This window comes from Pithys albifrons, chromosome 2 (genome assembly GCF_047495875.1).
Source record: "Pithys albifrons albifrons isolate INPA30051 chromosome 2, PitAlb_v1, whole genome shotgun sequence".
Classification (NCBI taxonomy): Eukaryota; Metazoa; Chordata; class Aves; order Passeriformes; family Thamnophilidae; genus Pithys; species Pithys albifrons.
In genome coordinates this window covers 118648864-118674854 of record NC_092459.1, presented here as the reverse complement: position 1 = coordinate 118674854, position 25991 = coordinate 118648864, and the positions used below count along the sequence as shown (strand labels likewise).

Here is a 25991-nt window from a genome sequence, read left to right as displayed (position 1 = left end):
GCCAGCCAGGAGGAAGGACAGAGCTGTGGCTGTGCCAGGTTCTTGAGATGTTCTCAGTTCATTCACAGGCAGCTTGGTTTGAAGAGAAGAACCTCAGTAATACAGTATGTAGCTTTTGAATGACAAGATCTGTCCTGTAGGGTTTAAAATGTTAATCTACTGTGTAAGTGTATGGTGGCTCCAATCACAGCCACGGTGGATTCCCTGAGTAGCTAAAGATTGGGGAGACCACTGATAATCCCTGCCGTGCTGCACAGGTGAAGGCTACCATGAGAATTTAAGGAGGAACTCAGGTATATGCAGAAATTCATTATGTTCCAGTTGAGACAAAACTATCCATTAAAAACTGACAGGAGCATAGTCTGGAAAACAGGAAGCAGATACTGAAAATGAGCAAATCCCAGCAGGCCTAATGCAGATGTGATGAATCAGTTATTAATATTCAATCCAGGAAGCTCTGTCACTAAGAATAGCTAGAATTCCTGTTGGTAACTGTCAGGCTCTATGCCCTAGATGGCATTGCTTTGCAGCATTAGAAAATACACTTCTAAAATCCAAGCTCTGCCTGCAGTCAGCACCAAAGAATTTCAGGCAGGACAAGCGTTGATTTAAGTTCACACACAAAGCAGAGATCTCTTTTTAAAATGTTACTTGTTTTGAGACATTTCCACTGCAGCTGATAAATTAATTATGCCACTTATTTCCCCCCTACTGCCCCCCAGTCAATTCTTTAAAGGCTCACTTGTAAAATCTTCTTGTGAGAGCAGTTTGAAGTGGTTTCACTGCACCTGCTCTCTCCAGGCTGTGGTATCCAATTGTTTTGGTTTATTCTGTGCTACTCTTCTCTAGCGATTTGGTTGGCACTGTAAAGGCTCACACCAGTCACAGAGAATTGCTTGTTCCCAACAATCTGAGGCTGAAGATCAGCCCCCTCCTCCTCTCTGAATGCTCAAAGCAGCTGGACAGGAAATGGGCAGATGCCCAACTGTGCCAAGTGGGCTGAGCCCCGCTGCAGCAGGGAGGAAAAACACACAAAATCGACATACCTGCGGCTCCTCCCAAGGTCTGTGTCTCCAAACTGCCCCTCCAAGGCACAGCACGCGCTGCCTCTGCCTCAGCTTTGGAGAAAGCAGGATGTGCTGGGGGGACCTGTGTGCATCCTCCTCCCAGTGCCCAGGGCTGGGAGCAGCAGTGTCAGAGCTGTGCAGCCTGGCAGCAACCTGTAGGCTGCCCCATTTTAGGCAGCCAAACAATTTTATTTTGGGACTACCAGCTCTAACATGCTTGTTTTCCAGAGAGCAGTTACCATGTCCATGCAAGGATGATGAGAAAGCTCAGGTGGGCAGTTGGGTGGTGCCTGCAGCCCAATCCTGAGGGCTGTGACATTTGCATGGAAACACCTCAGCCCTCCTGGGATGCTCAACCCCTCTGCTTTGGGGCACCAACAGCCCCGTGTCCTGCCCTGCAATCACACTCTCTATTGCAACAAACAGGCCAAAACCAACTGGGCAGAGCCTGGACGGAGATAATTATCTACAACTTCCAGAGAACAGATCTCCCACTTCAAAGCAAACAGCTTTTGGGGTAGCAAAGACACAAGCCCGGCCTCTGTAAAGCAAGCCAGAAGTGACCTCCAAGAGGAAAATAAACAGGATACGTGCTCTAGTTTTGTATCTTTATTATGGATCAAGATGGCCAGGTGGGAGAGGATGGTTAGTTTTCTTTTCAAGCACTTTGTACTTCTGCTCTGATGCTTCATAATTTTTGTTCTGCACTAAGAATTCACATCTTTGCTTAGGCAGGGTTTGTGATGGCTGAAGAGGAACTGCAAAGACAACACAGAACAGCTTCTAAAAAAGCAAAAGTGAATATATGAATACATACTCATCCATATCTCCAGCAGTGAAAGCAATGATGGTTTGCCATCACACTGAGATTTCCCTAACTTTAATGAAAGTGGTTAGAAATTCAGTTACTTCCTCAATCTCTGAAAACTAATTTCTAACATTTTAGGCTGCAAGTTAAACAAAATTTTTCTAAAGTGAAGTAATCACAGGGCAGACTGAGAAAGGATGCATATTTGGCATATCACCTTGGCATGGGGTGGGGAGTGAGAGTATCTTAAGAGAGTCCAACTGCCAACTGGAACTGCTCCAAAGTGTGGCAAGAAGCAAGATTACCTCTGAACCAGAAAACTAGTAATGAGGAACTGTGTACAGAGGCACAGCATCCGTATGGACTCCAGTGTATGTTTGCAGTTGCCAGCACACAGAGCCGGAAAGCAAACAATGACACCAATGGAAAATATTTTCAAGACAACTGCTGGGCCTGCACTGACAAAAGGCATTTTCTGCACTGACATCAAAGCCTGCACCCCATCTCTGTGCTCCTGGACAGAGGAGTACGGTCAACACCTGTGCCTTTTCTGCACTGCAGGACTCTTCTGCACCTGGAAATAGCTGGGGATGTGGAAGTAAATCCCCTGCCTAGGACATACCACTGCTTCTTGTGGGCATGGTGAGTCATCATGGCTATGCTTCGCAAATAAGGATTTGGGAAGGGCTCTCCCCACGTGGGTGTGCCCTTCAAGCCTGGATTTGGGAAGGGCTCTGCCCACGTGGGTGTGCCTTTCAAGCCTTAATTTGGGAAGGGCTCTGCCCACGTGGGTGTGCCCTTCAAGCCTGGATTTGGGAAGGGCTCTGCCCACGTGGGTGTGCCCTTCAAGCCTGGATTTGGGAAGGGCTCTGCCCACGTGGGTGTGCCCTTCAAGCCTGGATTTGGGAAGGGCTCTGCCCACGTGGGTGTGCCCTTCAAGCCTGGATTTGGGAAGGGCTCTGCCCACGTGGGTGTGCCCTTCAAGCCTGGATTTGGGAAGGGCTCTGCCCACGTGGGTGTGCCCTTCAAGCCTTAATTTGGGAAGGGCTCTGCCCACGTGGGTGTGCCCTTCAAGCCTTAATTTGGGAAGGGCTCTGCCCACGTGGGTGTGCCCCTCAAGCCTTAATTTGGGAAGGGCTCTGCCCACGTGGGTGTGCCCCTCAAGCCTGGATTTGGGAAGGGCTCTGCCCACGTGGGTGTGCCCCTCAAGCCTTAATTTGGGAAGGGCTCTGCCCACGTGGGTGTGCCCCTCAAGCCTGGATTTGGGAAGGGCTCTGCCCACGTGGGTGTGCCCCTCAAGCCTGGATTTGGGAAGGGCTCTGCCCACGTGGGTGTGCCCCTCAAGCCTGGATTTGGGAAGGGCTCTGCCCACGTGGGTGTGCCCCTCAAGCCTGGATTTGGGAAGGGCTCTGCCCACGTGGGTGTGCCCACCCAGCCTGAATTTGGGCAGGGCTCTCCCCACATGGTGTGCCCTTCGAGCCTGCACAGGGATGTTTTAGGTGAGGCACAATGTGCACAGAATTGCTCCACCCTTTGCTCCTGAGGTTCATCTGCCTTGGCCGAGCGAGCCAGGACGGTGACAGGGAAGTCCTCAGGAGCAGAACCTACAGCACCTGGTATGGTATTGCCAGGAGGGCTCTCATCCCAAGTACTAACCGGGGCTGACCCTGCTCAGCTTCCCAGATCTGACGTCAGGGTGGCAACATGGTGAGCACTTTAGAAGAAACAGATCATTTTGTCAGCAGCTGTTACAAAGATAAAAGCAGAAGTGGTTTAGCTGAGGTAGCCAGACCCAATTACATGCCTTTTCACTCAAGGATCTCAAGACCTTCAGTCATGGAAAGCATATAGGAGGCAGGGGCAGCTGAAGTGTACCAACCATCTCATGCAGTGAGGTAGAAGGAAGGAGTGGTCTGTCACCAGGGTAGGCTGAGGTGGAGGGGAAACTGCAGCTTCTTGTCAGCTGGTGCAGAGCAGAAAACAGCACAAGTATTTCCCTCCCTCAAAGTATGGGCTTGTAACCATCCCTGTCCACGAGTGCTCTGCAGCACTCTAATGGAAACTGGCCACAGCAGAGCCATTAGAATAGCACCTCCCCGTCCTCATCATTCCAAGCATTACTGACAACACGACTCCAGAACAGCTTCAGAGAGAACACTGGCTCTCATCAGCACAGCTGTCAATGGCCGAGCGGTCACAGGCACAGGATCCTCCAGCAGGGAGAGTGACAATCAACTCCCACCTCCCTATGTTGGAAGAGAGAAACATCAGTGCAGTCATTTCAGATTTGTACTGTTGTAACAGAGCAGAGCTTGACTCTTTCTAGAACAGCAAATAAAATCCCCCCCAGTGTTCGTTTCTGCATGGCCTCTGACACCAACATGTCCCATGAGCTGCCTGACTCCTGAACTACTGGGGTGCACACACCTCTACAGCAAACACACCTTCGGTGGCACTGGAAATACAGAGCATAAAAACTTTCTTTTCTTCTTCCTTCACTCCCTCATCCAAAGATGAGCTCAAAGGAGGCGTACAAAGCATTCTCAGAATTATGCAAAAAATGAATAATGAGACCCACAGGGGTGCTCTACTCCTATGTCCAAGCATATCCTGAAGTGTCAAGTTAGTACAAAGAGAGGGTATTTTTATTGATAAACATTATATTGTCTCAGTGTAGATGTCTGACACATTATTAAATCAATTGACAAAACACGTAAAGTAATTAATTCTAATAAAACTGTGATATTCCATAGACAATAGTGCTGTGAATGTTGTTTATAGTATAACACATTAAAACCACAGAAATACAAGTTTCTAATTTCATAGGTTACCAGCAAACAGAGAAAAATGCATGCTTTCATTTCGGTTAGATTTGTAACTTACACAGGCAAGTGGAACAGCTATGCAGAGAAGACTATTCTACAATAAGTTATAAAACATACAGAAAGACTGACCTTATAATACCTGTACAAGTATGACAAAACCATTATAACTCATTTCAAAAGGTAACAAATGTTTTGTCTGTGGCTCCACCATTTTAACACTTTCGAGCTGACTTAATAGAAAGCTATTTTGAGAAGAATCATATTACTAGAAACCACTGATTATTTTGTTTTCTGGCTGGTTGTAAATGAACATATGTTATATGTGCATTTGTACTCGGTTCCACCTACATTTTCCTCCTCATGCTTAGAAGTGTCACAGAACTTCCCACAGAGAAGGAGCCCAGACAGTGCTGTTTGATTCCCAATCAAACACAAGGTGCTCCTATCACTCACTTTTATTGCTTTGCTTCCTGGAGCTTGGATCCCCAGGAACACCATAAAGCAGGAACTCACCACACCCACGATTCAGAGCCTGGCACAGTCTCAGCAGTCTGTTTAGAACAAGCCACAGTAGAAATTGCATTCCATGGTCTGAGACTTCAGTAATAGCATAAATCCAACTATTCCATTATAGCTCCACCAAATTATCACATCTTGAATAACTGACTGCTGGACTAGAAGATGACTGAATCCCCATCCCTCCCCCAGCACACAGTGCTGGCACTGGGGCTCTCCCAGTGATGCCAGTCTGACCAGAGTGCAGGGCTGGGCTGGCTCTGGCTGGGCTCAGCAGCACAGCAAGAACACAGTGCTGGCATTGGGGCTCTCCCCATGTGCCCCAGTGATGCCAGTCTAACTGCAGAGTGCAGGGTTGGGCTGGCTCTGGCTGGGCTCAGCAGCACAGCAAGGGCTTCATGCACACACAGGTTTGGGCTTGGCTCTGAAAAAGGCTGCAAGTGCCTCAAGTGGCCTCTCTGTGCAAAGAAACCACCTGTCCCCAGAGCAGGTGATTCATGTTCCTACAGGGACGGATCTGCAAACCCACCCCAAGGAGGGACACCAGGGGGGAACCCTCACATGGAAGAAACAGAAGCTTCTCTGAAGCAACTGCACCCAGCAGCCCCAAGGGCCCTTTGCAGCGAGCAGGAGCCCAACAAACACCTCTGAGAACTGAGATGGATCTGTCAGAGCACAAATGGGAGCTATGGAAGCCCTGAGCTAATGAAAGCCTGGCCAAAAAGCTGCTGGATGAGCCAGGGAGAAGGAGCTGGCCCAGGGGAGGGTGGGGGACCATGGAACTTGTGCAACACACTTGAGGACTAACGGGTCTGTCTGCTCCCCTTCTTGTTCTAGAGGAATCCTGATTTACCTGTGCCTCAGGTGCCATTACCAGGCTGTGCTGGGGCCTTGGGAAGTGTCACAGTTGTGAGTGCCGGGACCATTTTTAATGTAGGATTTAAAGGCAGAAGGTCCTTGGCTGCTGTAAATGGTAACAACCTTGTCATAAAGCTGGGACAATAAACATCAGCCTCACCCAAGCGTTTGCTGGCACGTGGCATCTGCTTGAGGGAGATTTTCACATTAACCAAAGCCAATCATGTACTGCTAAAAAGGGCCAGGGAAAGTCAGGCAAAGGAAGATTCCTGACTTAGTGAAAGGAGATAACTACAAAAATATGAAATCCTAAAAAATAGTAATTAAAAATTCTACTTGTCGGTATCATATGAAATGTTAAATTATTGCAAATGGTACCTCGTGACAGTGATATTACAAACACAGAGTGCAAGGAGTATTTGTTATTTACATCTTTCTACTCTCTGAGATAAAGAGGTAAGCACTGCAGAATCATCTTTGGGTCTCTCAGCATTGCTCAGCTTCTCTACTGACATAAGGAGCATTGAAGAACACCTTCCCACTTTTTGTGGCCACTCAACAGGATGGAAAGATGCTTTTAATGGCTTAGACTGCTTGGTCCCTGATCCAGGGAAACCTGGTATTAGTGTCAGGAAAGGCTCAATATTAGGTTTCTAAATCTGCCAGCATGAGGAAATATTTTCCTGAACGAGGGGCTCAGCTTTTTGTGTATGATAAATAAATAAATAAAATGCATAAATACCTCAGTGTAGAATTTTCTGACCTCCTCAATGTCTCACACTTGCTCTTTTTGCTTTTTCAAAGCTGTCTTTCTGTCCAGCAAATGGAACTGGAACTTCAGATGATTAACAATAATTACAATTAGAAATATTTCTGAATGTACACAGATAAGCTGTTTAAGCTTTTACCCTACATTACAGATATGCAACTGCCATGTGCTGCTCACAATACTTTGCTAATACAACGTGGAAACAAACAAAAGCCTGCAACTATCTCTTGAGTTTATAAATAAGTATGTGTAAGTCTATTTTAAATTCTCATACACTTAGAGCATCTTAGCAGCTGCCACAATAAGAGTTCATCCCTTTAAAGAAACAGCTGGTTACCACAGGGCTTCAATTTCACAACACATATACTTTACTAAATATATATATACACACATGTATGTGTGTATATATGTATGTATGTTGCTTGAATATAAATCTATGTTTATAAATTTTAAAAAATAATGCTAAAAACCTGCCAATGTATTATAGGAACTTATGACTGAGTCCCTCAAACTCCCATAGTGCAGTCTGGCTTCACAAAGCGTGAAAGGCTCAGGTCAGCTCTAGAACCCCTTAATTAGGTCAGTGATGTTTACCCTCTAGTTGGGTGTCTTGGCACAGGGTGCAAACTGCCCTTGACAGAGTCTCTGAGCAGACACCCCGTGAGTCTCCCCGGGCAGAGGGGACTGGTCACTGCATGGCTGGGGACACCTCAGGGGCAGCCAGGCCACCTGCACTGCCCTGGACTGGGGGGTGGAGACTGGGGTGCCAAACAAAGCTCCTCACACTTTATCCCATCAACTTACTGGATCAAACCCTCCACACTGTTTCTTTGAGCCCAGTGCATTAACTCTGTGTTAAACAGGACGTGGGTCAGCCTTCAAAGTGAGAGGGATTCAGCTTATGAGAAAGCAGAAGCAAAATTCTGAGTCCTCCCAACACAAGGAGCAAGATCAAATCCTAAGGAACCAAGCAGGCCACTGGGTGTACAGGGATGTCTGCCCTTGGAAAAGACTCCATGGCACATCCCAGCTTTTATACAGATCTGCAATCAGCTACAACAATCCCCACGAGTTCATGCACACAGTGTGTTAAGCTTTCCCTCAACTGGCAATGAAAGGTTGTGTTGAATTGCTGTTGTAAAATTATCATGTTGACTTTTAGCACCACTCAAATCCTACCTGGTGGACAAAGATTATATTGACAAGACTTCTGTCAGGTTGTTTCACTGTGGAAGGTTTAAAATTTGTTCTGCAAGGCTATTACAAAAAGTAAAACAAAACTCTAGCTAAAATATATCACAATAAAGTCATTTTAGCAATATAATTATACTTAAAAATCTGTTGCTTTAAACAAACTGTGCTTTTTTAGAAGCTTTGCTGAAATTAGATGTTTCTGCTCAAACTTGGATAACCTGGCCTAGATCTCAGGCTGTTTCAGGCTGGCAAACAATCAATTTCACAGTCAATTTATATTCCCAGTGCACAATGGAACAGACTCATTTCTTACCCCATTGCTTTGCCCTGAATAAAGTAAACGTCTCCAAAAGGCAGGGATTTGTCCACACCTGAGCTCGACAGTGCAGCTGCAGCTGAACAAGTCCAAGCAGTTTGGGTAGAAGTAGATGCATTTGGGAACTATGCTTCAGATTTGAGGCCACTAAGTGTTAACAGAATATTAATATAAATTCCCTTAAAGGTGCTTACAGTATGAATAGCCATTTATCTGTTCAGGTAAGAAAATACAAAGTTTGCTCATCTTTAAAAACCGCAGTGTCTCCATCCTCTCCAGGACTCACTGCTGCCAACATGTCACTGACCTGCAACAGGCACTGGAGTTCTGCCCCTGCTTTCACAGACCTCAGACTCACTCAAGTCCCTGAACACTGAACACTCTCTTGTGAAAGTGGTTTATCCACTGGGCACACTCAGGCTCTGCAGCTCCTCAAATCTCAAGTGAAGTGCCTGAAGTCTTTCAAAGGTTCAAACTTTCCCTGCTTTCTTTAAAGCGTGGCTTTAAACTGATTAATCAGTTAACATTGTACCAACCTACGAAGGACATTCTTACCTGGATTTGAGTCTGTTTCAGACCATCATGCAGTGACTGCTGATCAAGTGGAACTTCATGAGTACAGGGCAGAACTTAATCCAGGTAAGCACAGTCCACTGAGATTGATTTGTAAAGTGTATTTTTAAACAAGTTCAAAGCTCCAGTGGTGTAACTTTGAAATACATAAACCTCACACTATTGCATCTCTGAACTTTAATTGAAAATATTAGGGCTTCCAAAAATCTTAATGTAAGAAACATTTGTCACTCAGCAGAAAGCTATGGTTTTCTAAAAAGTTCTTCAGCAATATTCAATTTATGTTTTATCCCACAAGTATTAACAGTTATTTGGAAAAAGCATATAAAAATTCCTGTTCTGACAGGAGGGTATTGGATGTTACCCTCAGGTTGCTCCACCTACCTTGAACACAAGTTTTTTCTAAAACTAGACTGCTCTTCCACCTGATTTGCTTTGTCAAGAGAAAAAGCCAGTCTTGCATCTTGTTCTCCATAAGCACTACCATCATAAATCCAAAGCCAATCAATTGATTCCAGTGACACAGTTGAGGGCAGAGAGCTGAAAACTAAGCAGGCAAGTGACACAACAGCAAACCCAACAAATTATACCAGGAAAAATCTCCTCCCACACACACATTTCAGAGTGGTGTTCCTATTGCAGAAACTACTGAAAGTGCAGTACACTGAAAATAAAAAATAAAATAATAATTAAAGAAAAGGCAAGTATAAAATTCACCTTTGGTAGGGACAAAAGCAGTTTTCCCAGCATGTCTGAAGACCCCCTCACATCATACCCTGTCCTACTGTTGTGCCTCTGACCTGCTGTCAAAGGGAGGCCACCCATGTCAGGCAGAACTGAACCAGTCAACAATCACATCCTTACAGCAAGTCCAAGGCAGAGCTGCAGTGAAGCCTCTGCACTGAGGAAAAGGCCCTTTAATCTCTCGTTGAAATACTGATTGCGAATCACCTGAAGCTGCTGGGAATAGTAACAAGGACAGCTGAGTGGCCAAAAGACCAGAGCAGCCTCAGATGCAAAGGTGACCCTCGTGTTCAGAAGAGTAAAACGCAAATGAATCACAATGATACCACAACACCCAGCCCAAAGCAGCCCAGCCCCAACACCTCTGGGTCTCCCAGCCCCAACACCTCTGGGTTTACTCCCTCCCCACACAGCACCCCCAGCCTCCCGAGGCTGTGCCAGCCCGGCCGGTTCCTGCGGCCCCACGGCTTGGGCAGCAACAGGCACAGCAGAGCTCCCACTGGGAACCTGCAGCAGGTGCTGGGTGTCCTCCCGCCCAGCCAGGGACTTGCAGAGTGCAACCCCAGGGAGGGGAGAACCCCTCCAGACTCAGGCCCCCCTAGACTCGGGGAAGCCATGAATATTCACTGCATCAGAACAAAACTGTCCACACAAGGCTTGGACACGTCAGGAAGAACACAAAAAATTGCTGGTGTTTTGCTCTGGGGACTTCACCACAGGCTTTGACTGTGCCCACAAAGTGAGAGGCGTGGTCTCTTCCAGCAACGACAACAAGAACACACACATTCAGTTGGTCTGTCGTGTTCCAAAGCAGGCCTGCACTTGGTGACTTGGCTGCACATCTTCAGCGCATCTGGGGAGTGCAGGGCAATCCATCTGTGGCACAGGAACAGCAGCCCAAGGTACCTGCTGCTTCTGCTCAGAACAACGTACTTGCAGAACATTCTAGCACAACACACAAAGATCAAAGCAAGATATTTCAGGTTTTACATACAATGCAAAGCTACAATTACTACAGTATTTAATGCACACCAATAGGAAAAGTTCCTAAAAAATATCCATGCAGTTTTTGTGCCATGGGATAGGTAATGGCTATTTCGTAGAAATAGATCCAACTGGCTCCATTGGAGCAGCAGTATAAATATTCAAAATAGAAGTATTAATAGGCCCTGATATGAAACTTGTCTCCTTTTTTTTTCCTTCCCCTAATCAGTCTCTTCTGTCAGCAAGGACACACTCTGCTTAGGAGCAACTGCATCTGGCTACAAGAGTAGAGCTGTGTGTTTGTGGGGTGGCTGTCAGTGACATGCCACATAGTTGCCAACGTTGTTTGATTTAAGGGAGTATTTTAGACATTTTAGTGGTTATTATTATTACTCATCTCATAAACAGCAAAACAAACAAAACCCCAAAGACAGGAAGGTACAGTGGGAGCCCAACACAAGGAGATGTCCTGTGGGCACAGGCAGGAGAAGGCTCCTCAAACAACAGCTGCAAAGCTCAACAAGCAGCAACACAACTGTTTGCCAGAATGAAAAGTGACAATACAGGCACCTCACTGACTCTCTCCACTGCCCTTCCCATGGCCCTTCCTCCTCCCTGCCAGGGATCCACCAGCACATGTTGTTTCCCGAGGCCAACAGGACACAGCTTTTTCCACAGGACTCTGCTGACAAGCACAGTGCAAGGAGCTGCCAGTGCCTCCAAATGTTTAGAATAACAAGGAAAGAAGGAAAATTAGGTACTCATCTGTATGGAAATCACAGGGTGTAAATATTTTCATTTACAACATTTTGCCCAAAGAAAATTCAAAAAGTGCAAAGGAAATAAAAATTGGCTTTTTGTCTGTGAATGGAACATGGCTCTCTTCTTTTTTCTTATAAGTTGGAGTTCTTTTCTTTCCTGCTACAGTTCAGAGTACAGTAGTTTGTTGGTTTTTCTTTCTTTTTTTAATGTAGGGTTTGCTGTACCTTTACTATTCAGATTTGCCACTGTTTGTACCATAGACAAAAACATTCACCTAGCTGGTAGTCTCAATACATTTCATAGTAGAACATATACAAGAAAGAGGAAAAAACCAAACCAAATGGATCAGAAGTGATCAGTGCTTAAAGTAAATACGAGTTGCAGTGGCAAAAATCCACAGGCTCAACACATACAAATGAAGCTGTGATGGTGTTTCTCAGGGAGTGGAACCTGCCTGCATATTAATACAGAATTATACAAAACATAGCTGGGATGTTGGAACAATGAATAGCTAAACTTTCACAATAACTTAGGATCTGTGAGCAAGTCTGCATTGAAGATATTCCACATTTTAAAAAGTGCCATCTCTGTCTGTGTCTTCCTCCCTCCCCAAGGAGGGGCGATGAATCCACACGCTCAGCTACCAAATCAGTTCAACTGCTTAAGATGACAAATCTCTGGCCAGGTCCAGTGTATTCTTTAAAGAATGGCAAATTATGACTTCAGTAACTATGTCTGTGCAAAATATGCCTCTTTCCTCTTAAAAGAAACCAGTGTCTGTAACTCCTTTTGAAAAGTTTTGACACATACTTATGTCTTTCTCAGAGTGAATAAGACATGAACTACTGAATCCCCCCAAAACAAGAAATCTGACGAAGCAGAGAAAGTTCTGACCTTCCATTTCCATGTGCAGACCAAAAAAACCAGGACACTTCCTTGGCAGCCCTCCTGGGCTGGCAATCAAACTATTGCTTGGAAATAACAAACACCCTAGTAATAAAACTCCAACATTCATTATAAAATAGTAGCAGTGTTTACCCTTTGAATCTACACTTAGCTTGCATTCCTCAACACACCTGTACAAGATTGATTATTTATAGTAAAAAGTCATCAGTTGTTGCCTTGAAAATCTTCTTTTATCCACTGTTATGTTGAGTATCTTGAATTGCATTTCCATTTTACACTGCCCTGTGACCTTTGGATTGTTACAGGAGACCCAGCGCTCAGAAGGAGAAGATGCAACAGAAGATGTTGAGCTCTGGCAAGTTAAAAATATAAAAACAAAACCAACAAAAAACCCCACCAAAACAAACAAACTAAAAAACAGCAAAACCAAAACTAAAAACAAACAAAAAAACCCCCAAAACAAAAAAATTCCCATGATTCTCCTTGAGAGTCAGCCCCTGTATGACGTACCCTCTTCTGCATTGTAGCAATAGTCTTAAGTCATAAATTAATTAGTCTTCCATCAAATAACTTAAAAAAAGAAGGAATTGTAGCAGACCAGTTTTGCCTGGCTTAACGCCAGTTAGCAGCCAGTTCATCTCGAGTCGAGTCCCACTGTTCAAAAACTGAGCTAGGAAATCACATGAATGTTGGATAAAACCTCTTCACATGGACACAGGGTTGTTCCAGGGTGCGGAGCCAGGGAGAGAGGGGGCAGACCCAGAGGAGGCCACAGTCCTGTGGCCAGGGAGCAGGACACGCCACGACTCGGGGGCGCCGCGTTGGGCTCGTATTGCACAGGTGAGAGGGACAGGAGCTCCTCCCGACAGGCTCTGCCTCTGCATCAGTGGTCTCTGCACATGGGCAAGTTCACAAAGGTGAAAACATTGAATTCTGTCATGATGGAGAAACACAGGAAGATGCCGTAAAGGGAAAGGCACACACCCCCCAGCTTCTTGTCCAGTTTCCATTTGTTCATGTGGACACCAAAAACCTACAACAAACACAGAGTAAGCCACCAGAGCAGGAACATTTGGAATAAAGCAGTAAATCCTCTTGTCACCTACAGGAGCAAGAAGAGGGCTGTCCCCTCACTGATGATCAACTGGAAGCCATCAACCCCAGGACTGCAGCACTGAGCTGAACACACAGCTGCAGTAAACCACAAGTCATGGGAGCCACCCTGACTTACAGCTCCTCACTCCATGTTTCTGCAATGAATTTAATTTCAGCAAGAACAACCTCATTTAATTCAAACAGAAATGCATTTAAAGGCCAGATTCCTTCTTCACTCAAAATGTTTGATGTGCTCCTCTGCACCTCAGCCTAGAGTCACACAGTCTAATACTGTGCCTGACTTGGCATAGTTTGCTGGACCAAAGATTAGAGTCTCCTGTGTGTGGGAGCTGTGTTGGTATCCAGCACACAGGGCCCCCTCTACAGCACTAGGGCTCAAGGTTTGGAAGATGTCACATCACTCTCCTCCTCACTGTCTTTTCTGGGTGAGGTCAGGGAACATGAAGAACTGATTTCAAAAGAAACATTATCATGTCCAGGCACTACTTTTACTGGACTGCACTGTATTTCAGAAGGATCTTGCAGAGGACCAAGCAACCTGTACAGCACTTTGTCTACCTGTCCCACAGAAGAATGGATCTCATCATGCATCAAGTGCTCTGCCTCAGCTCTGGCATAACTAATGAGCACTAATGGCTCTCCCAGGCTCCTCCTCTGACAAACACACCCTGGGGTGTCACCCTGGGACTGCTGCAAAGTGCCAGATCAAGGTCCCAGAAAGCTTCCAACAGCAGCAACCACTCCTGTGCCTTAACAACAGCCTTTGCAAACACTATTGCAGCTGGAGGTGAGAAAGGAATAGGTGAAAAAAATGTCTATAAAACCATTCTTTTGGAAATGAAGAACAAAAGACTATATACATACTGTGACAAAAACAGATGCCAGCAGGAGACCAACAGAATAGATAAGTCCTCTGCTGTTTAACCGAATCTGTAAAAGAAGGAAGTTGATAAAACCATCTCACAATTTCAAGCAATTATATTTCTCTCTGCTGCTATTTCCATAACCCTCCACTGCTGAGTTGCTAAACATTGGCTTGCAAGCTGCAAATGCCAAGTCAGACCATTACATCGTGGATTATTTTGCCTACTCTCTGTTTTGCCAAAGAAGGAGGAACATTATTAGAGGAAGATCCTCAGGACCCGACACCATTTTAAGGTGTTCTGCTCCCACGTGGGCTTTGCCATCCCTCGTGCTCACAAACATCCCACCCATCTGCACAGCTCTGCTGCTGCCTGAGATTTGCTGGCTTACACAAATGAAACATTTTCCTTCTTTACTGATTTTGGGCATCCTAAAGAAGGCTACAGCCATGATGATCACCTGTTCATAGAGGTATTCCAGGATTTCTTTAGGATAGATGCTGTAAGGGTATGCAGGTACAGCAGGACCCTTGTATGGCTATGACCGTTACACATAAAATGCAATAATCCCACAAAACTGCCTGTCCAGAGAAATGAAGGACTGGGATTGCTTCAGGGCATCAAAAGGTCAATTTTGGGACTGTCTGCATAACTGAAGGTGCAAAGTCTCATGATCCCAATGCCAATGAAAACTGTAGAGACAGCCTGGTAAAAAAAGTCCTAAACTATCTCTGTGTAGGTAAAATCCAAATGAAAGCCACCTTCCCTGTCACCCTACATTAACAGCAGCTGGCCAGGAAAGATAGATACTATTTTGCAGTAAATTCCTGTCTGGATTTTGGTCAGGAATTTTGTTTGACCAGTGCCAATATTTGTAAAAACTCAGTATAAAATGTATCAGCTGGAAAAGGATCTACAGGAAAAGGAAGTAAATGAAGAAGACAGAATAATTTTAGCATGGAAAATGTGCAGATGCTGCTTCTCAGTTACATTGTCAGCGTCACTAAAACCAGCAGACCATTCCAAGGGCCTCTGTGTCTAATTTGCTGACTGCTTCCAAAGAGAGATGTTTGGGGCTGCTTCCTTTGGACTACCTGGAGGGCTCCTTCTTGGAGGTCATTCAGGGGACCAAAAGTTGCTAGTAAGGATTATTCCAAAGTAGAAAGTGTATGCTAATTATTTATGGCAGCTTTACAAATATAACAGCAGCACAACTAAAGCTGTTCCTATGCAGGCAAAGCAAACATGGCAACCAACATGAGCACCAACCTGCCCTTGCAAGGTTACGGCATTAAAACATTTCAGTTTGACTCCAGGTTATCAGTTCTCAACTCAGGCTGAACCAGCAACATTCCTGGCCTGGGATCTATCCCAGCTCCCACTGCTGCACAAAGCAAAGAGCTCTTAACCGAAATAACAGGAACTTTCCTGGCAGCCCTTCCACATGTTCTAACGTACCAGGCATCTGGCTGCTTCAGAAAGTGATCCTGCAGAACCAGGAGCTGGTTTTATACAGTATTGCTGAGTGGGTTTGAGAGACCGAAATCCAAAGGGAGCTGAATCCCCACTGCTCACGTCCACCTTGTGTCTCTCATTTTAACTCTCCATTTGCCTAAAGGATCCTTCCTTTCTCTGCCCAAGTCTGGTGAGCTCAGAGTGGCTGCAGTACCAGAAGAGCGATGCTGGAGCAGCTCAGCACCAGCACCAGCCCTTCCTTGCTCTGCACCACCCAAACCCACAGCACGTACACTGTGAGTTCAGTGCACCCGGAATCACACCCAGCACCCACTGTGGGATCCATCTCCCAGCCATCCCATGGCTTGGGAATAATCTTACATCAATGACTGTTTGTTCTAACTGCCTGTCTGGGATTTTTCTCACTTCTCACTGTTTTAGAGCCCTTCTGCAGTGTTGTCTTTGTGCTCTTCCACCCCTTTTGTGCTCTTCCACCCCTTTTGTGCTCTTCCACCCCTTTTGTGCTCTTCCACCCCTTTTGTGCTCTTCCACCCCTTTTGTGCCTGCTCTGTGACCATTCACGCATCACCTCCTGAGCCTTCGTGAAAACATCTGGAATTCTTCACAGTTTTTCAAGTGCTTTCAGCTCACCAGCAAAGTATTTTTACCCAATCAGTTGCACTTTTTGTTCCAGAAATTCCAGCTGTGATATGTACCCAGTTCAGCCAAATGAGCTTCCTAACAAACCCTTTCTTTTCCTGCCTTTGCCTTTGGACTACAAGCTGCTGTTTCACAAATTTCCCATTAGTCTACAGCTCTGAAAACACACATTGAACTAATGAACCAGCCCACTTCTCTGACAATCGCTGTAACCCACCCCATTTCTTACCATGACTTTTAACTGTGAGCACAGAAGCTCAAAAGATTCTGAAATGTGGAACAATAGCTTAAAAAGTGTCCTTGATCTGTCAAATTAGGGCAGAAATCAGCCCAGCAGCCCTCTCATAAAAAGAGTGGTACTTCCTCCAAGAGGCAATGGAATACCTTTTCTCAGGATATGTGACAATGGGGAAGTTCAGGGAAAACAAGGCTAGGAAAATATTCAAAACTCACAATAAGGGAGGAGATAATTTCAGGTTTTGGCAAAGGCCAGAAAAAGAGCCTCATATGGAGTCTTCTCAATTACAGAAGGAAAAGCCCAGTTCTCTCTTCATTTAAGAATAGGAAATGCCTCTTCTCCAGAGAAAACTCTCTGTAGACTAAGAACTCCCTCATATTGCAAGGAGAAAAAATCAACATTCCTAAGCTCTCCTTTGAGGTCTGGCTTGTGTCTAGGGGCTCAAGCAAGCCAGAAGAATGCTGTTCTGACTGAGCACACACAGAAGGCTGGTGCAATCTGTCTGCGCAAACAGTACCTGTCTGATACAGTCTCCTTGATCAGTTTGAGCTCCCTGCTGCTTGTGCAGCAAATTCCAAGATGCTGCCACCAGTTCCAGTCATCCCCAACTGCTGTGCCAGGAAATAGGGAACCAAGGCTGAGGCTAAACAGCAGAAAAAACAATGGACATAAAAGTGATTCTATTCTGCATTCTTTTCTGGCAGCTGCTCAAGGGAAAACAAGGAGTTGTTGCCAGAACCCAGACTAGTTTTGCTTCAGGGTCCAAATATGACAGAAATTACCCCAGTAAGGAATTTTAGAAGGACTCTGCTATGTTTCCAGTCCCTCAGCTGAAAAAGCTGTAGGTCCTCTGTATGTCTGGGAATCCTTTTCCTGCAGTCTCTTTGCCTGGCAGTACAATTTCAGTCTAAATCCTGCATTCCCCAGGTCTTGCCCAGAGACAGCAGTCTCAGCAAACTGGAACTTCAAACCCATGCTGCATTCCTGCATGTCTAAATGGAATTTCCTTCTTAAATCTTTTTTTGGACTCCTAAGAGAACATCCTGGGTTTGCTCTGTATCCCAAAATTCACTTTGCAGAAGGCACACACCTCGAGTGCTGCCCATGGACAATGAAGGTGTCAACCCAGGAGATGTCAGGGCTGTGGCTGGAGAGAATCCTGTAGTGCTTGGAGATCTGGCAAGGACACTTCTGTTCTACACTACGGTATAATTGTAGGACCATTCATCCTAGTGCCTTGGAACTAAGCCAGTGAAAAGCAACTGGTCAGCAAGGAGCGAAGCAGCGATGCTTCCTGTCTCCATGTGTTTTTTCGAGCATTCACTTCCCTCTGGATTCCTGGATGCCTAATAAGGCTTGCACTGGGATTATTCCTGCTCTCTCTAGCTGCCTGTTTGCATGGAAGGAATGTCATAACACTAAGACTTCTAAGCTACTGTCAAATTTTGCTGAAACTGGCTGAAGTTATCAGGCAGAGAAGTGATGGACTGACATGATTATACTCCCAAGTGCTGATGTGAACAAATAAACCTGGCTCTTTATCCTTAGGCTAAAATTCCTGTTCTCTAAAGTACTCCTTGCTGATGTCTGGTTCCTGTGCAAAAAAATATTCCAGAGAGAAGCAACTAGATGTAAGAGATGGAACAAACATCCTTTCCCTCTGCATATGCCAGGTGCTCTGGGGAGGGAAGCTGACTGGATTACAGGCAGCAATGTATCCAGGACTTGCTGCTGGAAGGGAGGAGAGCGAACTCTGTTAAAGGCCTTCCTAGGTCCAGAGGATGCTGCTTCTCCTTCAAAAGCCCTGCTGGCATGGCAGATTAGATGTGTTGATAACAAGGCCAGAGGGGCTGCAGGAGGGTGGCCAAGTGACCTCTGAACCTGTGGACATGGAAGCTCCAGTGGGAAGCACAAAGGAAGGCAGAGTTAGTACCTGGACGTAAATGGGTGTTCAGAAACAACAAGGACTCTTACAATGATAAACATAGTTGGGTTAGAGACTAGGCACGGTAGAAACAGAAGGGACCTGATGTGGAAAGGTTGATATTGGATATTCCCTTTCAATGGGAAAAGCATCGGTGGCCTGGTCCAAGCCAGGAACTGTGGAAATTACAACTGAGCTGAAGGCAAAGGGTGAGGGCAAAGCAGGACCTTTTCTTCTTGGCACCAACACTTTTCCTTGGAGAAATATGAGATGGAGCATTCCCTGGCTGGGGTTTGGACTGATTCCAGCCAGCACTGGAAGGAAGAGAATAAATGTGCAGCACTGCACACTGCTGATCACACAGCCCCCAGGCCTGGCGGGTGCAGCAGAGGCACAGACAGGGCAGGATGAACAGGATCAGAGCCCAGGGCCCTGGAGGCCACTGTGTTCTGCAAAGCACTGCCTGGTGTGTCAGCTCCCTACAGCCCACCAGGTGGGTGCAACTCCCTGTTCAGACTGCACCGTCCACTGCCTGTGGTCTGCACTGCATCCAGACCCTACAGGAAAATGTTTCATTTAAAGCAGGAAAACAGAAGGAGGACAACCTTTCTTGTAACAAGGAAGAATAAAATAAATACTAAGCTGAAACATCTGCTGACAATGGGCCTGGGGAAGAGGCAGTCAGAAGAGAGGCACTTAACCACAATGAGATCTAGCAATGCAGCCCCAGGATGTCCCTCCAGATTCACAGTTCATTTCCAGTTCTGCCATTCAACTACTGGGTGACTCCAGCAAGCCCCTTAGTCTCTCTGACAGGCTCCCCACCTCGCTCTTTTCTGGACTCACCTGTTAGATCACAAGCTGTGTCTTCTCCCTCTCAGACACCATCCCAATAGAGGGAGCTTGTTTAAACACGTGCTGATTCCACATGAAGCCCCTTCACAGGGTGGCTGAGAACGTTCAGAAGGCACCCACTGACAGTCACCAGGCTGCTCCACACACAGGGAGCACAGAGCAAGCCCCCTCCCCATTTCTGCACAGGAACCTGCCAGAACTCTTGACACCAGCATTAACAGGGAGCAAAATTTGTCCACACAGGATTCCGAGTCAGGCAGCCTGGAACATGGTATGTATGAGTGGATTTTACAGAGTATGTTACAGAGAAACCACACTCTGGAGAGAGACGTAAGTGTTTAGAATCCCAGAAAAATTAGGCTGGAGGGGGTTTCTAGAAGGCTCTTCTGCGTGGAAGTTTAACTTTCAAATCACACAGTCTCCTGGTTTTGGCTTTCACAAAAGTTATTACAGCTTGTTTACTAAAATGTGTTTACACTCAACCTTCAGCAGAAGTTTAACTTTCCCACAGTCCACTTACATTAAACATTCTGGGGAGGCAATCACTGTTTTGGATCACTACGTAAAAGTTATCATGATAAAGCAAGACCTTTTTGTCTTCTACAATTCTTTTCTCCCCTCTGCATGCACGTAGGGGCATCATCATTGCTCTGAGGAGTTCCTCCTTTGGAAGAGATACTACAAAGACACATTTGGGTCCCACCAAATACCAAAGGAGCAGCACTAAATCCTGACTTAGTTCAGAAACTACCTAGTGCTTCTGACTCACAGTGACATTTAGTGGACAACCAAGCTGTCCTGAGCTCATGAACCCACCCCAGGTAGAGGCCTTGCTGATGCCAGCAGCCCAAGGCTCAGCATGAGCCACCTCAGGGGCTGGAGCTCCATGTCTGCTGCCACTGCTGACCCAAGTGCCAGGCACCTCAGAGTGCTCCCCAAGCAACAATGAGCATCTTGCAGCTCTTAGTGCGGGCACCAGGCTACACCTGATCTAGCTCATGCCAGCTTTTCCTGGCAACTGAGTCATACTTCAATAATTACTTGCTAATAATGGGGGGTAAAAGAGGGGGCTTGCTTTGTTTTGAAGTCCAGTTACCCAAGGATTTGGAGAGAAATCAAGGAACTGCAAGTGAAAACCGACGAAAAACTGTCTTTGCTAATTCTGGTGCTGTTTCCAAGACTGCCTTTCCAACCATGTGATCACAGTGCACAAAGGACATTCTGGGTGTGCAAAACAGGAGTGATATTGTGATACCTCCATGAAAGCTGGCTGCATCTGTTCAGCCACTCCTTTTCATCCCTTTCTGCAAAAATACAGATGAGCTACAGACAAGCTGCCCATTAAAGAAAGGGATTCTATTCCTACAGATTGCTTCCTTTTGGCACTCCTGTATTCAAGAAGAGGGACAACCTGAGGAACTAAAGGCTGGTCAGCCTGACCTTGATGATGGAGCACATAATCCTGGGAAGCACTTCTAAATATATGAAGGACAAAAAGGTGATTGTGAGCAGACCTATAGACTGATGGAGAGGAAACCATGTTTACCCAGCCTGAGAGCCTTGTATGATGAGGCGAGGAGAGGTCAACAGACATTGTTTATGTTGACTTAAGCAAGACTTTCAACACTGTGTCTCAAACATCCTCAGAGACAAACAAAGGAAGAACAGCCCACTGGACAGTGGAGCAAACTGATAACCAGCTGGAGGCCAGTCCCTGGGGACTTACCCCAGGGGTCAACCCTGCTTAGTGTCATTATTAATGAGCTGGATGACAGGGCAGAGAACAACCTGGGCAAGTTCACAGCCCATACAGAACTGGGAAGGGCAGCTGATGCTCCAGAGGGTGGTGCTGCCATCCAAAGGGACCTGGACAAGCTGGAGAAATGTGTGGGCAGCCAACTCACTGACAAAGGGAAATGAAAAGCCCAGCACCCAGGAAGAAATAACTCCACCTGTGCTGGGGCTGACCAGGTGGACAACAGCTTGGCCAAGAAAGACCTGTTGATCCAGGTGGACACCAGGCTGAAGCCCATTAAGCACCCCCATGGCAGGGAGCACCAACAGCACCCTGGGGGGCATCAGGAGCACTGCCTGCAGGCAGAGGAAGATGATCCTTCTCTGCTCAGCACTGGTAGGGCACATCTGGAGTGCTCGGTCGAGTTCTGGGCTGCTCAGTACAAGGAAGACAAGGACTTGTTGGGGCAAGTCCAGTGAAGGCCCACAAGAATGATTTAAGGGACAGCAGCATCTGATATACAAAGAGGGGCTGAGAGAGCTGGGACTGTTCAACTTGGAGAAGAGAAGACTGGAGAGGATCTTATTGGTGTGTATTAATACCTAGGGGGAGTGGACAGAAAAGGTGCAGCCAGAGTCTTCTGAGTGATATCCACCAAATGGACAAGAAGTAACACATACAATTTCAGAGACAGAAATTCCACTTAAATACAAGAATGCTTTTTCATTGTGAGAGTGGTCAAACAACAAAGCAGGCTACTGACAGTGGCTGTGCACACTCCATCTCTGGAGGTAACTCAAGACCCAACTGGACACAGCCCTAAGGGTTGTGGTCCAGCTGAGCTGGCTCTGAGCAGAGGGTTGGGAACCACACCATCTCCAGAGGCACTTGCCAACCTCAGCAATTCTGTGATTCTCCAGTCTTTTAACTTTGCATTCACTCAGTGACTGCAGTCTTTCCTCCACCCTCCACTGCTGTCTGAGTGGTGTGCAGCTAACAAAAGCCACAGCAACTTCCATCTAGAAGTTTGTAGCATCTCCTGCTCTTCCCTCTCAAAAGGAACCTTGCAACAAGTCTGGGGCGAGGGAGTTCTTCTTGCATCATCTGGGGAGTAAAGGATGAGGTCACTGGTGCTGGGTAGTTTTTCCTTTAATGGGAGAGCTCTGCAGAGTTTTTTGCTGATGGTCACACTCTGAAACATCCAATTATTTAAGTTTTTTCACTTTCCAGTATGTTAACAGTTTAGTAACACCAGAGAGCCCTATGGCTCTCATCCATCCTTTACATTTTACCCATGTGTTTATTCCCCCTGGCCTAATAAAAACAGGGTCATTCTTCTCATATGGAATATATTCAAGAGTGTGAAAATCCAGTGCACTCTAGTGAGCCATCTTACTTCAGCACAGACTTCTGCCCTTAAGGATGAAATGGATGTACTTGTCCTCCAAATGACAGCGAATGTCCAGTGACAATTAATTACTACTTCTCCCACATTGTAACAGACCAAAGCTGTTCATTTTTTTAAATCCAATCCACAAAATTTTGGACTTGAAATCTTTTTCCTATATAGGCTCAGTTTACTAAAAATAAATAAAATGAGAGTAACGTGAACAAAGGTAGGACTTACGTATGATCCGTAATTCACTGCCAGGGTCTGCAAAGCCCATGGAAGGCCCAGGCCAATTAAAATATCAAAAACATTGCTTCCAATGGAGTTGGACACGGCCATATCCCCCATACCTGCAGGAGGAGAAACCATGGACAGTCAGACATGGCTCAGAACAGCCTTGCAACTTTTAACCCTTAACACTTGTTCCACACTGCCACTAAGGACCTGTCGCCTGCTTTAAAATAGCAACACAGTTTATTTCTTACTTTGTTCTTATTTTAAATTTCAGACTCAGGAAAAGGTCTCTGTGTGTTTCACATTCACAAGGCATCTGTGCTACCCAAAGAGAAAGAGAACATGAGGAAACACTTTCACAGCAGTGTGGCATCCCTGTGCTCAACCCACCTTGCCTTGCTACGATAAGGCTGGCCATGCAGTCTGGCACGCTGGTTCCTGCTGCCAAGAACGTGATGCCCATGATCACATCTGGAATTCCCAGTGTGTACCCAATGATTGTCACCTAAGAAGAGGGAAAAACTGTCAAGCTCTTTACAAGCCTTGAAATCCAAGACCAGCTTGGCCCAAATCTGCAATATGAGACAGAGCATATCTCAGTGCAAATTCACACTTCCTTCAGAGAGAAGCAGTGACAGGCTTTCTTGGTATATTCATCAATTGGCAGAGGACAGCGCTCACCTGCCATGTATCCTCTTTGGTTAGTTGCCTCATACATTTCATCCACAATTTTCCTGATACTAACCTGAAAAAGAGGCCATATGGTGGCCCACTACCCTGTATAACCATCTCCTGATCTTGCTGAAATTTGTAAACATTATTATTTCCAAATCCTGGCTAAGCAGACACTAAAACTACCCTGTGGTTCATTACAACATGAAACTGATACATGTAGTGACTGCAAACAATTCCTACTAGCAGATAGAAGATACCTTTAATTTCCTATTTCCTTTGCTATGCAGTGCATGATAAATTAGCACTCTTCAAATTGATTAATACTTCCAAATTTTGGGTGCCTTTGTCCAATGACACCTATTTCCTATTATTCAGATTTAATCCTTCTTTGGAACTCTCTGTAGCAGCCTCCAAGCAGTGTAAGCCATATGTCAGCAGCAGCACAGCGACTCGGGGTTTTCTCCTCTCAGTGGGGACAGGTCCAACAGCAATGAAAGCAGAAGTAAGGTTTCTCATCTGAAAACTCAGCTGTGTAAAACTTCCTATACATTCCTCTAGGCTGATAAAACCCATTTCTGTTGCTCCTCCCAGCCAGTGGTTTCCGGTTTAGTTGGTACGTACCATCCATACCATCATGTAAGAGAAAGCTGCAATCCAGAGGGTAGAAGAAGCAAAGGTAACCATGAACCATTTTTCCAAGTGGGGTTTGTTACAGTTGGGCACTGTGAAATACAGGACAAAACTCAAAGGCCAAGTGAAGATCCACTTCAATATTTCTATCTTTCCAGCTGTAAAAACAACAACAAAAAAGAACAACAATCACAATTCTTGTCTGCTATATTTCAGAATGTTATTATTTTGTTAATATATCTAAGGAAGATGCCAGAGACCCCTCAGCCTGACTGCTCACCAAACAGATGATGACAAGCCATTCCTCATTCAGAAGACCAGAGTATGACAGCAGATGGCAGGGCAGAGAGAGGCCCAGGAGTATGAAGGGACTGCCTGAGAGTTTAATGGGCCAGAGCACATGTGCAAAGGGGGTAGCGCCACAGTCCCGCCGAGGGAAGAGCCCACCTCACTCCCAGCAAAGGCAGGTCCCAGTCACAGATAAATCTGACCTGGGCTTGCCAGTGCCCCACCACCCTCCTCAGCTTCCTCCACAGCCAGCAGACATCCGTCTCTCCAGAGGGTGAGCCACGTTTAGGTGGCAGGAACCACCCTGTGGAGACTGCTCCCTGACCTCTCTGACTGTAACAGCAGCACAGGAGCTGCAGCAAAGGTGTGCCCAGCCCTGGCACCCTGAGAGCTTCCTGCTGCTCCCCAGTTCCTCTTGTCTTTTACCTGTGACCAGGAGCCATCAGTGCAGGCTGATGGGAGCTCTCCCAGGCACATCTACCTCTACATGCCTCTGCAACGTTTCCTGGCAATGTCCAAACAAACACAAGCCCAGGAGCTTCTCACTTGGTAGGTCAAAAGGTGTGTATGGCCCTTCATGGTCATCATCGTCGTCATCTTCCTCCTCCTCCTCATCGTTTTCGTTGTTCTCATTGTCCTCGGTTTCGGCCTCGTTCCCCGCCTCGGCCGCAGCCTCGTCCCGCCGGGTGCCGTTCACGCCGCGCTCGGCAGCGCCGCTGGGGCCCGTTCCGTTCTCAACCACCTGCTTGGTGGGGATTTTGATTGCTACTTCTGACTCACCGTTGGAGTAAGTCCTGCTGTTGATCAGTCTTTGCCTCTGTAAATACAGGCACAAAGTCTTGCTGAAAGATTTTTTTAAATTTGATTTTTTAAGAGAAAAGGAGAAACAGAGAGAAACACGTAGAATTCTTTAAAAATTTGGCCTTAAAGTAAAAGGGATGAACTTTGCTCATGTAAAACATGATGCTTGCCTGCAGACCACTAGATAAATCTCACACATGCAACTTCCATAACAGAAGGACCAGTGGCTGTGGAATTCACTCCAGGAGTACTCCAAGACCAGGGACAGACGAGGTGCAGACTCAGGGAGTACCACATTATGAAACAAGTGCAAATGATGTTATTACGTCAATGTAGGGGGTACCTCCTGTGAGCAACAGCTACAGGTAACATAACCCCATAACCACCTGAAACTTGCTCTGTTAAAATCTCCACAGGGACAGAGAGCAAAGGCATGATGTAGGAAAGTCCATGTCAGAAGGATAAAATCTGGAAAAGAGCTATCAGGGATCCAGAGGAAACACCGAGTTCCTTTGCAACTCAAGCACTGCTTCAGGAAAAGGCAAATTCAGGGGGAGAAGGGCTGGGAGGGGAGATAAGAGACACACCTCGTTGATTAACATGCGGCTGGCCATGGAGAGCCGTGTTTTGGGAGGGAAATGGCTGGTTATCATGATCCGGAGCCCAGCCTCGGAAAATGAAAGCTGGTGAGGGTAGGCAGAGAGCAGCTCATCAACCATGATCACCGAGGCATTACGGTGGAAATTTCCTGCAGCCAGGGAACAAAAAGAAACTGAGGTAGTTTTCTAGCAGCCTCTCAGCAAGA

At 46.1% G+C, this 25991-nt stretch overlaps 1 protein-coding gene across 2 annotated transcripts in view; it reads right to left on the bottom strand.

Annotated features, from left to right (window-relative positions):
• Nucleotides 1-11407: 11407 nt before the first annotated feature.
• Nucleotides 11408-25991, bottom strand: part of SLC24A3 (solute carrier family 24 member 3) — a 105988-nt gene continuing 91404 nt past the window's right edge. For both annotated transcript variants that reach the window (XM_071547587.1, XM_071547588.1), the window contains exons 11-17: nt 25774-25934; nt 24932-25202; nt 24089-24255; nt 23183-23297; nt 22796-22908; nt 14303-14368; nt 11408-13355 (exon numbers count right to left, since the gene is read on the bottom strand). In XM_071547587.1, coding sequence (XP_071403688.1) covers nt 13206-13355; nt 14303-14368; nt 22796-22908; nt 23183-23297; nt 24089-24255; nt 24932-25202; nt 25774-25934 — 1043 coding nt within the window. In that variant the 3' untranslated portion in view covers nt 11408-13205. The remainder of the gene's footprint in view (nt 13356-14302; nt 14369-22795; nt 22909-23182; nt 23298-24088; nt 24256-24931; nt 25203-25773; nt 25935-25991) is intronic.